At 33.4% G+C, this 13,202-nt stretch overlaps 1 protein-coding gene across 2 annotated transcripts in view; it reads right to left on the bottom strand.

Moving 5' to 3' along the window:
• Positions 1-8,380: 8,380 nt before the first annotated feature.
• The window catches only part of CEP78 (centrosomal protein 78), a 34,357-nt gene continuing 29,535 nt past the window's right edge, over positions 8,381-13,202 (bottom strand). For both annotated transcript variants that reach the window (XM_007499014.3, XM_007499016.3), the window contains 3 exons: positions 12,038-12,204; positions 11,386-11,554; positions 8,381-9,368 (listed from right to left, as the gene is read on the bottom strand). In XM_007499014.3, coding sequence (XP_007499076.2) covers positions 8,811-9,368; positions 11,386-11,554; positions 12,038-12,204 — 894 coding nt within the window. In that variant the 3' untranslated portion in view covers positions 8,381-8,810. The remainder of the gene's footprint in view (positions 9,369-11,385; positions 11,555-12,037; positions 12,205-13,202) is intronic.

Below are 13,202 nucleotides of genomic sequence, written 5' to 3'. Positions count from 1 at the left end.
CTTTTAATATAAACTTACACAATCCATCAAAAAATCCACATTGACCATTTCTGAAAACATTATAACTCTGCATTTCATGACTTTCATAGCCATAAGTGAATAGTATGTTTCATCTTCAATCTTTTGGACTCATGATTGTGATTTTTATCATTGATCTGAGTTCTAAATTCTTTTAGAGTTGTTTTTTGTTATGATGTTGTTACCAATGTACACATTGATCTTCTATTTCTGTTTAGTTTGGTTTGAATCAGTCCACTGAAATTTTTCTAGTTTCCTCTGAAATGATCCATTTCATCATTTCTTGTGAAACAATAATATTCTATTATATTTAGATACCGTAATTTATTTAACTATTCCTTAGTAGTAAAAGACCTGCTCCAATTCCTTTTTTATTGTTTTCTCAAGGGCCTTTTATTGAATATAATTTTATTGTAGAGTAATCAATAAGTGATGTTTAGTATTTCTGATTTTTTAGTATTTTTTGATAAGGTCTTTATGTTTTAATACATGGTCATTTTTTTAAAGGTGTCACCTATATCCAAAAGTTATGTTAATGCTTTGTTATTTCTATTTAAGTCATTCCCAGAGATCTATCATTTCTATTTTTCCCCTAAAGTTCTGCTCAGGTGCTTAACTTCTCTTTCATTTATCTTCTGGCAACATTTATCTACATCTGAAAAGGGTACAATGAAGTCCTACTATCAAGTTCACCTACAAATTCAATTAACTTTTTCCTTAATGCATTTTGTATAAATGGAGATTTTGAGCCTTTGGACTTCATCCCCCAGAAGTCCCTTAGTATTTCCCCAAATTCCATTTTCCTATGTCCCCACATTTTGCATGATTGTATTTAAGTGACTGTAACTCCTTCCTCTTCCTCTCTTGGACCTGCGAGCAGCCTGAAGTCAGGCAGTTCTTTTAGTTATTATTATTAATAAAACTTTATAAAATATAAGTTATTGATTATTAATTTTAAACCCACAATTTGGATGCTCTGCTATTAGGTGAGTTATTGTTCTGAATTTAATTTTTGCCTGACTTCTATACAGTTGTCCCAAATTTTTCCTTACTATAGTAAAATTGAAAATGCTGTTGCAGACTGCTTGCTAATATTTTATTTAAAATATTTGCTTCAACAATCATTAGGGAAATTGGTCTGTGGTATTCTTTCTCTGCTTTGTCTATTTATTTATCAAGACTATATTTTTATCATAGACAGAAGAAAGGTGCCTTCTCTTATTAATGAAATGTCCTATTTATGCAAACAATATTAAAATTAATTTTTCTTTGAATGTTTAATATAACTAATTTGTAAATACATCTGGTCCTAGATGTTCCCTCCCTCCTTCTGGAGTGCATTTACAGATTGTCCAATTTCTTTTTTCTCATGCTGAGTTATTTAAATAGATTATGTATCCTTTTGTTAATCTGGTTATTTTACATTTCCATAGATAGTCATCCATTTCCTTTAAGTTATTGGTTTTGTTAACTCTACCTCTTCAATTGCTGTTAATTTTCCTTTATCGGTATTGATACCAATTAATTTCCTTCTCTTTTTAAAAATTAGATTAGCTATCTCTTTTATTAGGGCTTTTTGTTTTTGCTTAAAAAAATCAGCTTCTAGTTTTTATCAATTCATTGGGTTTTTGGTCTTTTTATTGTCACTAATTATCAAGATTTTTACTTTGTTGCTTAATTGAATATTTTTTATTTGTTCTTTTATATTTTTGGATGTGTACTAAGTTCACTGATTTGTTTTTTCTCTTTTGTTAAAGTGTTTAGTGATGCAAAATTTCCCTTAAGAATTAATTTAGCTATATCCTATGTTTTGATACATTGTATCAACAATTCATTTTCTTTGATGAAATTTTCTATTGTTTCAACAATTTTTTTCTTTGATTTATAGTTTTTTTTTTTAGTATTCAGTAATCTATTGCTTCTTAATTTAAGGAAATGTATTCAGTCTCAATCCACTGAGTCACCCAGCTTCCACCTTATTTCTTTATTTTTAAAAGGATGAGGTTGAAACATGATGTTGAAACTCCCTTTTAGCTGAACTTTATGCTCTGTAATTTTCTAGGCTATCCTATTTCATTCATTCTCCTCACTAGCATACTGCAGAGACTGTAAGCTTACCCTACAGCTAAGATCTTGATAACCAGGCACCAAGGGTACTAAGTGGAGCTTAATAGATGTTTACACATTGATTGATAACCTCAGAGTAGCCATAGAACCAGTATGGGTCTACTCTTAAAATATATCCAAAATGTGGCCAAGTAGGCCTTCCTTTTTTAAAGAAAATTCTTACTTTCTTAGTATCAATTCTAATGCAGAAGAGTGGGAATGGATAGGCAACTGAGGTTAATTGACTTTCCCAGGGTCACATGGCTAGGAGGTGTCTGAGATCATATTTGAACCCAGGTCTTTCCATCCCTAAGCCTGGCTCTCAATCCACTGAGCCACCTGGCTACACTCCATCTGGCCTTTTCTTGAAGACTATATGAGAGGAGGAAAACATGACTCATTTGACTTTTGGTCAACTTTAGTAAGAAACTTTTCAAATATTCAAATACAGGGGCAGCTGGGTAGCTCAGTGGATTGAGAACCAGGCCTAGAGACGAGAGGTCCTGGGTTCAAATCTGGCCTCAGTCACTTCCTAGCTGTGTCACTTGACCCCATTGCCTAACCCTTCCCACTCTTCTGCCTTGGAGCCAATACACAGTATTGACTTCAAGACGGAAGGTAAGGGTTTAAAAAAAAAAAAATATATATATATATATATATATTCAAGTACATCTGTACAGTTAATGTTTCCTCTCCATTTAAGTCTTCTCTTTTTCGGGCTAAATATTTCTAGTTCTTTCAAAAATTCTTAAGGAATGAGCTCTAGTCCTTCTCCAACTCTGATCTCACTCCAGTTGATTAATCTTTTTTAAAAACATGGTACCTCAAACAGGAGTACAACAGGACCATGAGCATTCTAGCCTCGGGGATGAGGTTTTCTCTATTACTGAATATATAAGCTATCTCTTCTACTTTTGAATTATTTTCAAATTTGATAAACATGCCCTCAATTTTTTTATCCACGTCTTAAAAAAACATAACACAGCACTGGAATAATACCTGGACAGTTCACAAAACATTTCCTTGTTCAAAAATATCTAATACCAGGTATACCTTGAGACAGATGTGCTTCTGTATTAAGATCCAAAAAATGAATTAAAAAAATCACAGTTGATACAACATTATGTAAATCGTGAGTGATAAAAAATGTTATAGCTCTTTGCTAACTTCTCAATGGGATGGGCCTTTTAAATGATTTTGCTGTAAGCTTGAATTTATAAACCGGAAAGGACAGCTTTGTTTTAGATAGTACCGTATGGGTAAGGCTTTTTGCTAAGGTGGACACAAGACAAATATCTGATTTTCAGAGCATCTACACAGGACATGTGTTGAATGACTAAAAGTCAAAGAATACTACCATCTCTGAAGAATTTAAAATGAGTATTGGGTAGCAGGCAATAGAGAGGCTTAAGAAAGTGCAACACGTTTCAAAGAATCATAGATTAGCACAGAACAAATATATAATCGGAAAAAAAGGGACTAGTCATGTGCCAATGACAAGGGAGAATGAATGAAGAACCCATGTACTTTTCAGATAGCCTTGTGATGTCAAGAGAAAGTGTTGGGGTTCAGTAGCCTCAACAAATATATTTTTGGGTGGACACTCAGAAGGGAGGTTGAAGATGGAGGGAGAATGGGTGATCAGGGAGAAGGAGAGGGGACACCATAAAGGAAGAAAGACTCAGAGACAAGAGAACTGCAGCTAAAGCGTAGTCCTTCCAGCGAGCAGCGTCTAGGTGGAATTGAGCTCGGATGGAATAGAGCTCTGGTGGTGAAGAGCTTCCTCCTATTGGGGCATACTCCTTTTTATTGGGGTTACAAAAAGGAAGGGACAGAGGTGGTCTGACAAGTTAGGCAATCATCACTGCCGATCCTAAAACAATAGATGTAGCTAACGCCCCAAATCAGGCAGGAGTACCTGTGGCCTAAGGATTGCTATAGTAATTGATTGTTGCTGGTAAAACAGAGATACTGAGAAATCTGGCAATTAGAAAAGGTGAAGTACTGAACCAAGGGCCTAGAACTTAGCTTGCTAAAAACGAGCATGTAGCTCACAAGCTAAAATATAATATAATTTTATACATGCCTGGACTGCTACAGAAAGCAAAGAACTTACAGGCGTGGGCAAAGGTGAACCTCATAGCACACAGAGCACCAGAAGAGGACCTGGATTTAAATCTGGCCTCACACTTCCCGGCTGCATGACCCTGGGCAACTCACAACCCCAATTTTCGAGCCTTTGCCGCTCTTCTGTCTTAAAAATCAACACCAAGATAGAAAGTAAGAATTATTAAAAAAAAAAAGACAAGGGCCAGAGTTACAAAGGATGGCAAACATGAAGGAATTTTAACCTTATAAATTATCTATTTTTAACCTCCTCTTTTTATAGCTAAGGATACTAAAGCCCAGAAGTAACTATTCGATGCAATAGTAGCAGAGTTAAAATGATGCTTTCTTGAAATATGTACAGACATAAACCAAAGACCTAATCATTTTTCAACTCTTATTCCCTTTTCTCTGCTCTCATGTGCTATTCTGATATAGGGTCACTGATATGTGTTTCCTTTTTGCTATGATTAACATTAATCAGGCTATACAGTTGATGTTTAAGAAATATTAAAATTTAAGAATATTTTTTTTCTCCACAAAAATCTTTCTTTGGTAACCTGAAGTACTCAAAGGCCATGTATATTGGCATAAAATTTCTGACAGATCCTACCACATTGTAAAAGTTTTCTAGCATTACTAATGATTGACTGTATGCTTAATGTTTTAAGTACCAGCCAGTCTCATTAAGTTTGGAGTGGCTCATGACTAGGTTGGCTACAGGCTGATGAATGCTTTTAGCCACACCAACTTGTAAAAGACCCTCCAATAAAAAAAAAAGATTTATCTGTGAAAAATGTACCAATAACAAGTGGGGGTTGAGATGGGGAGAAACATATATGTTACATATATATATTATATATACATACACATATATAAAATTCAAGAATATTTTTATTTTTATTTGGTTATAGAGAAAGGAAGTTACTAATTTTACTCCAGCAAAGATCTTACTGAAAAGTTTCAGAAGCACTGACTGCATCTTGGCAAAAAGTAAAATTACTGACAATGGGTTACAGGTTTAAAATTCTGCACTGGGAGAAATACATTATTTTTCATTTGTTTTTTTAACAGCACAATCTCCTCTCCATTTAAGAATGGTAATGGCAACTTAGGGACATTAAACAATGCAACTTATACTTGAAAGGGTTTAGAAAATTAACTATTTTATATGATAACCTTATGTTAAAACTGTTGTTTTCCTCAATTGAAAAAATTAAGATTTATAAACTGGCATAATAAAATGGAGATTAAGATCAACCTGTCCAGCCTCATCATGCAATTTTGCAAGCAGCTAAGAATACTATGCATCTTAAGTGGTAAGCTTTAGCAAAAACATTGAATCCTTTTACCTATGACCCAATGATGTTTTACTATTTCAGGACATTTTACTTTGAAGACTGAAGTAGATTATGTCATTAAACTGAGCAAAAATTGGGTTTTATTTAAAAAAAACTAGTTGGAAATGTCACTGTTATGACAAATTTAAAAAATATTTATCAATAGAAGGCCAAATATGCACAAATAATAAATCCTTGTGTTAGGTACTGTGAAGCCATGTTGTCTGACTCAGAAAGAAAAGATGCCAGCCAGCTCTTACTGACATCGAAAAAGACAAATTGATGTTATTGATATTGTACTGTATTTTTATTTTTTCTGTTAGGAATTTCTCAGTTACATCCTAATCTAGTTCAGTAGCAAGCTTGACACCCCTGCTGTGAAGGATACAATGAAGTAGAACATGGTACCTATCTACAAGGATGGTATTATTTTCCTAAATGGTATCTGTTCTCAGTTGTCTTCTCAGTCACCCCAATTCATTTGACACATTACCTCAAGAACCATCTTCCCAAAAGACCATTTTAATGTTATTCCCATTTAAAATCCTTCAATGATAGCCTATTACCTACAAAATAAAGTCCTCTGCACAGTTCCCAACCTAACTTCACAATACATATAGCCAAATGGGACTAGTATTATTATCTCTTTAGTTTGAGTTCAACTAGTTCTAGGGGCAGCATGGGGGAGTGAAAAAATGAGCTAAGATAAAAAAAAAGATGAAAACTAGGAAGATGAGATTAAGTGTGTGACCATGGACAAATCACTTAATTTCTTGGTGTTCTAAGGAGCTAAAATTATGTATTGAAGAAGACGCCAAATTGCAGCAGTAGTTATCTCACCTGGAAATCACCTGTAACAAGTCACAGGTCTTGGACACATTCTTTAATCTAGTAGTTCTGGCTGCTAATAACTTTCTTGATATATAATATATTCATAGGAATAGGCCTTCTTCAGTCTGCTTTGGCAGTTGAATGCTAATGTCATTTTAGTAAAATTTTGAATCTAACATGTTAGTCTGGTGATTTAATTATATAAAGCAGAAGGACTTTCAACGTACCTGAAACTTATTAATACTTTGAACAGCTCTATAAACAAAACTGCCTAAAGTTTAACATTAGTAGTGAGAACTTTGTTACCATCTCAAGAACACTGAGAAAAATGCTGTACCACTACCTTAACAGAATATAAATTTATGCTGCCAAATATTCATTGTAACTTTAGTTAAAATATAGAGAAAGAGAAATTGCATTTAAAATAACTGTAGATAACTTACCTTCCAAGACAAACCTAGAAACTACATGAAAACAATTAAAGAACATTTTTCATACAAATAAAGTCAGAGTTAAATAACTGGAAAAATATTGTCTATGAGTGGGCTGAGCCAATTAAATAAAAATGACATTTTGACCTAAATTACTTATTACTACCAAAAAATTATTTTATAGAGCTAGAAAAAATACCAAAATGCAATTGTAAGAAGAAAAGGTCAAGACTATCAAGGGAATCAATGAAAAAAATGTGAAAGTGGCTTGGCTGTATCACATCTCAAACTGGACTATAAAGCAATAACCATGAAACAATCTAGTACTGGCTAAGTAGTGGTTAGGTTGAATAGATTAGGTATACAATACACAGTAGTAAAATGACTATACTAGTGTTTGATAAATCCCCAAATCCAAGCTTTTGGGGTAAGAACTCAACATTTGACAAAAATTACTGGGAAAACCAGAAATTAGGTATAGACCAACATTCACACTATATACCAAGAGAAGGTCAAAATCAATATATGACTTAGACATAAAGGGTGATACCATAAGCAAGTTAGGGGAGCATGGAATAGTTTACCTGTCAGATTTATAGATGAGGGAAAAATTTATGAACAAATAAGAGATAAGAGTATTATGAGATGTAAAATGGATAATTGTGATTAAATTTTAAATGTATTGTACAAACAAAACCAATTAGGCTAAATTAGAAGGAAAGCAAGAAACTGGGGGGAAAATTTTTAAAGCAAGTTTTTTTTTTTTCTGAGAAAGGTCTCATTTCCCTAGAGACTCAAGTCAAATTTATAAGAATACAAGCCATTCCCCAAATGATAAATGGTCAAAGGTTATAAGCAGGTAGTTCTCAGAAAAAGATAACAAATATATCTATAGTCATATGAAAAATGTTTTAAATCACCACTAAAGAAATGAAAATTAAAACAATTCTGATGTACCACCTCATTCCTATCAGATTGGTTAATGTGACAGAAAAGGAAAATCAAATGGTGGTGGGGATATGGGAAAATTGGGACGCTGAAGCACTGTTGGTAGAGTTGTAAATTAATTCAATCTTTATGGAGGTCAATTTGGTACTATATGCAAAAGCATATAAAAATGTGCATAGTATCCTTTGACTCAACAATACCACTACTAGGTCTGTATCCCAAAGAGATCTTAAAAAAAGGAAATGGTCTTATATGTACAAAAATATTTATAGCAGCTCTTTTTGTGGTGGCAAAGAATTGGAAAGTGAGCAGATGCCCATCAACTGGAGAATAATTGAACAATTTTTGTGGTATATGATGGTGATGGAATACTACTGTGTCATAAGAAATGAAAGGCATGATGATTTCAGAAAAACCTGGGAAGACTTACATGAACTGATGCAAAGTGAAGTGAGCAGAACCAGAACATCATACACAATAATAACAATATTGTACCATGATCAACTGTGAATGACTTTGCTATTTTCAGCAGTACAAAGATCTAAGATAATTCTGAAGGACCCAGGATGAAAAATAGGAGTCTAAATGCAGATCAAAGCATATTTTTTAAAAATTTTATTTTTCTGGGATCTTGGGGGGTTTATATTTCTTTCACGATATGAGTAATATGGAAAAATTTTTCATGACTGAACATGTATAGTCTTTTCAGAGGAGATTGGGGAGGGAGAGAGAATTTGGAATTCAAAATTTTAAAAAAATGAATGTTAAAAAGTTTATTTATAACTGGAAATAAATGTACTTTAAAAAGAAAAACTGGTCCATGAAAGCTGAGGAAAACAAGATCCTTTAGGGATTTGAATATCTGTACTAAAACTGTTCAAATGTTCATACTATGAGGAAGATATACACACTAAACATTTCATCATTATAAAGAGGTATAGTAAATTTTCTCAAATGGTTTCCAGGTCCATGCTTCCAATTTTATTGAAATTCTTAAGGCAAGACATAATTTCAAATATTTAGACCTGAGTCATGTGCTTGATAGAGAATGAATACTTTCTGGAATTTCAGGATCAGATACTACTGTTTCACTCTTAGAACGTTCTAATGTTTTGTGTTTACTTTTATCTGCCTTAGATATTACTGTTACTTCTCTAGTCTCTTTCCTAGAAAGGCTGCATTTTTTTGAAGATGGATGTTTTAATTTTTCAGGATCCGAAGGGGTATGCTCCCTGTGTCCTCGGCTTTTCTGGCTTACTGGAGTCTCAGGGAAGGAATTAGAAGAACTTTCAGACCGTTTCTTAGAAGAGTGTTTTGAGATATGTTCACTCATTCTGGGACTTTTCTCTGAGGAAGTTCTACTGCTTCTGAAAGTCTCCTCTTCTTTTCTTTGATCTTGAGCTTCAACAATCATATTTTCTAAAAATGATAATAATGGTGAGGGGACACATTCTTTAGGAAGAACCGGCTGATCATCAGTGCCCTTAATTTCCTGAACTTCTTTGGAAGGAGGTAAGGCTTCCAGAGTAGAAACTGGAAACTGGAGGGTGCCAAGAGGCAAAGAACCTCTAAAATCTCCACTAACTTTCTGAAATCGAAAAGTATAATTTAAATTAGTTAAAACGACTTCATTAATAGCAATAGTACAAAATTTCTACTGGCTACTGTAACTTTATTAATAAATAAATAAAGGGCATTTAAATTCAACTGCTGATTACCCACAAAGTTCTGGGGGGATGTATCTCCTTGCTCCTGAGAAACTTCAACAATTATTCAGCTATATATAAGGACATTTTCTACTGCCTACCACAGTCTCAAGAATGTGGAAGGCACATCAAGGAATGTCAAAATTTATAAATTATAAGGTTTCAAAGAGGTTGTGCTTCAAGGTGGAACCTTCAAAAGGGAAAAGAGGAGAAGGCAGGAAGCCAGTGAAGGGAAGTCCCTGCAAGTCACCTCCATGTAGGTAGCTATTTTTATATTTGGAATACACTTAAGCCACTGAGTGTTCATTTTTAAAATTGCCTAGATCCTCTTATTAATTTAGATAACTAAAAACTGACTTTCAATCTTTCTCCCTAGATATATATATATATCTAAACATATTTACTTATATAAAAACCCTTAAAAAACTATCTTTTTGACCTATGTATGATCAATCATTCAAAGTACTTAATTTATACCACTGTGGTTTTATTCTGATTTCTTACTGTCTTCCTTCAAAACAGTTTATTTATATCAGCTTATGGCAAACTCAACAGACTCTGAGGGTCTATTATCTTTTTTTTTTAATATTTTATTTGATCATTTCCAAGCATTATTCATTAAAGACATAGATCATTTTCTTTTCCTCCCCCCCACCTCCCATAGCCAACACGTAAATCCACTGGGCATTACATGTTTTCTTGATTTGAACCCATTGCTATGTTGATAATATTTGCATTAGAGTGTTCATTTAGAGTCTCTCCTCTATCATGTCCCCTCAACCGCTGTATTCAGGCAGTTGCTTTTCCTTGGTGTTTCTACTCTGAGGGTCTATTATCTTAAAAACCTCACTTTCATATTTTATTAACTATATATCTGTTTACTAATTATTGATATGGAAAGAATCTTAAAGAGGTCCAGGAGCCCAGTTCTTAATTAAAAGCTTGTTAAAGTTTAAATCAGCCTAGATAAAATCCATATCTATTCCATCTTTGACAAACTTCTGTAGATATAGAATCCATTGGTAGCCTAATACAATGCTTACTAACCTTCTGTTCTAGATCAGATCAAATTATTAATATTAATTAAGTCCATTTTTCAATTGCTATATAGAGAACTAAATTATTTAGCATTTTCCTCACAATAAAATTAGTAGAAAGAGTACTGGCCTAGGCATTAAGTGATCTGTATTCTAGTTCAGGTTATACTAGCTGCTATCTAGTAGAAGATATGAGTTCAAACCTGATCTCTGATACTCACTGGCCATGTAAACCTGGCTAAGTCACTTTACCCTCTTTGCCTCAGCTTCCTCACCTGTACCATGGGATAGAGTAAGAAATGGCAAACTACTTCATTATCTTTTCCAATAAAACCCAAAAGGGGGTCATGAAAGGTTATACAACTGAAAATGAATGAATAACAATAAAATGAAACTTTGGGGAAGTCATAACCTTTCTTGGATTTCTATTTAAGAACAGATGATCTCTAACTTCCCCTTCCAATTTGAACCTCATTTTACCCATTTATAAAATGAGAATAATAATTCTATTACTTATACCCTATTAAACTGTGAGAAATAAGCAAAATAACATATAAAAGCAAATTGTAAACATTTGGGTCTGGCACTTTATCCTACCTACATGCTATATATACAATTAATTATCATTTAATGCATATGAAACAGAAATAACAAAATCAATGATGAAAAATAATGTAATCTTACATTATTAATGTAATAGTATAATTTCACTACTTATAATGTACTAAAATAAACAAACATTAAAACAGCATTTGCAAGGCTAAATCATGAACCTAATGTTATTAAATAGATCTTTTCAGCAATGTTCTAAAGGATGAAAGCAAGATTATTATATAAATGTGGATGACATAGCTTCACTTACTTGGATGCTCTGCATTGGTCCTTGGGTATTCTGATTAGACTCTGGCCTTTCTTCAAGTTCCTTCTTTCCTTCTATAAATAAAGCATTAATTGTAGAGTTCATCTGGGGATGATCTAAGAAATTAAAATCTGATTGATTTATACCAGCTACTGTAGCGAGCTGCCCAAGCCTAGAAGAGAGATTAGATGAGGGGAAGAATTAATGGTTATTACAAATACATATCTATGGCTCAGATCAGAGCAAAATAAATTGATTAAAATGGAATCTCATAGTTAGGCCTCAAAATGAGACCCTTTTCCTATCTTATTCACTGTAAATTATCTTATCTGTATTCTAAGAATGTTGTCCAAATTTTGAGAACAATCTTCTAAAAAACTATTGTTGAATAGAGATCACTTTAATTCTTTACCAACATTAATACACTATACCATATCTCATACCTGTTAGTTACTGCCTTCTTAGGTTAATTCATGCATGATTGTGCTTTCTACCTTTAGAAATAGGAACTCACCATTTTCCATTCGTTTTTTAGTATAATGCAATACCAGCTTATTATAACTGCAATTAATTGACTATTAAATCTTTCTTAGGTAGGTGATGAAAATTCCTAAAGCTAAAGTTAAACTAAGGAAAGAAAAAGCATGAAACCTACCCAGCATCTTTAAGGAGATCCAAAAAAGCATGGAACTTTTGGAAAGATGACTCAATACTACCCAAAACACCATCATCTTCCAAAATCATGGTTGCTAGTGATTGTGCATGAAGAGCCTCAGACAGAGAGAAATTTATATTTCGCAACTGGGAATTCTCAAGTTCCAGCTAGAAGAGAATATAATTGTCATTCATTGTAAATGAAACAAAGTTGAAATGAAATAAGGAATAAGAAATTAGTTGTATTCCATTAAGTTTCATTGTCAAAACTGATAATCATTCCCCATAATCTTGGGGTAATAGTATTAAGAATTATATTTATTTTTTATTTCTCAAAATAGTATGAGAGTTCCCAGGAAAACTACTTATAACCAACAAATATAAGAAACTACCTTGCAACTTAAGTTGTTTTAGATTCCTGCCTGGATATGCAGAGTCTGAGTGACTTGCCTGTGGGTCAGGAAGTCAGTATATGTCAGAAATGGTATTTGAATCCACATCTTCCTGATTCTGAGGCCAGCTTTTCCAACTATCATCCCAAGTGGCCTCTTCTAAGTGATTACATAACCAACTTATGAATTAATAATCCTAAATGATTACATAACAAAAAAAAAGCTTCCCAATGATTTGTTTAATTCATAGTAGATTTCCAGAAAAGTGCTTACTTTTCTTTGTTAGAAAAATGGCTGAAACATTCTCTCAATTATGAAATAAAATTAAAGTTTTACTTGGAGAAAATATATAAAAGTACAAACTAAATAAAAAAGTTGTGGGAATACTGTGTTTTCATTTGTTTCTTGTTATCTCCCTATAAGTAATTGTGGGATAAATTCCTAAAGGTGATTTCTGTTGCTTGTTGAATTTAATGCCAACTTTTTAGCTCTACATTCAAGGCTCTCAACAAGCCAGCCAATCCTGCCACCGATCACACCACATTGCCCTTGCCTCCCCCAGGATCTTCTATCAAGTTGCTGTGCCCATTCTTTCATCTATGCCCTTGCTGATGTTACCCTTTCTGCCTTGCCTCTGTAGGGACTTTATAAATTGCATCTGCTGAATCAATGCCCTTCAATCATTTCCCAAGGCTCAAGTTCACCTTTAAAAAGCCTTTACTAACTCTGAGGAACGTGAGCCACTCTATTGCTTTATGTTTCTGTTGGCATATA

This window comes from Monodelphis domestica, chromosome 7 (genome assembly GCF_027887165.1).
Source record: "Monodelphis domestica isolate mMonDom1 chromosome 7, mMonDom1.pri, whole genome shotgun sequence".
In the NCBI taxonomy this organism is placed as follows: domain Eukaryota; kingdom Metazoa; phylum Chordata; class Mammalia; order Didelphimorphia; family Didelphidae; genus Monodelphis; species Monodelphis domestica.
This window is presented reverse-complemented; position numbering and strand designations above follow the sequence as displayed.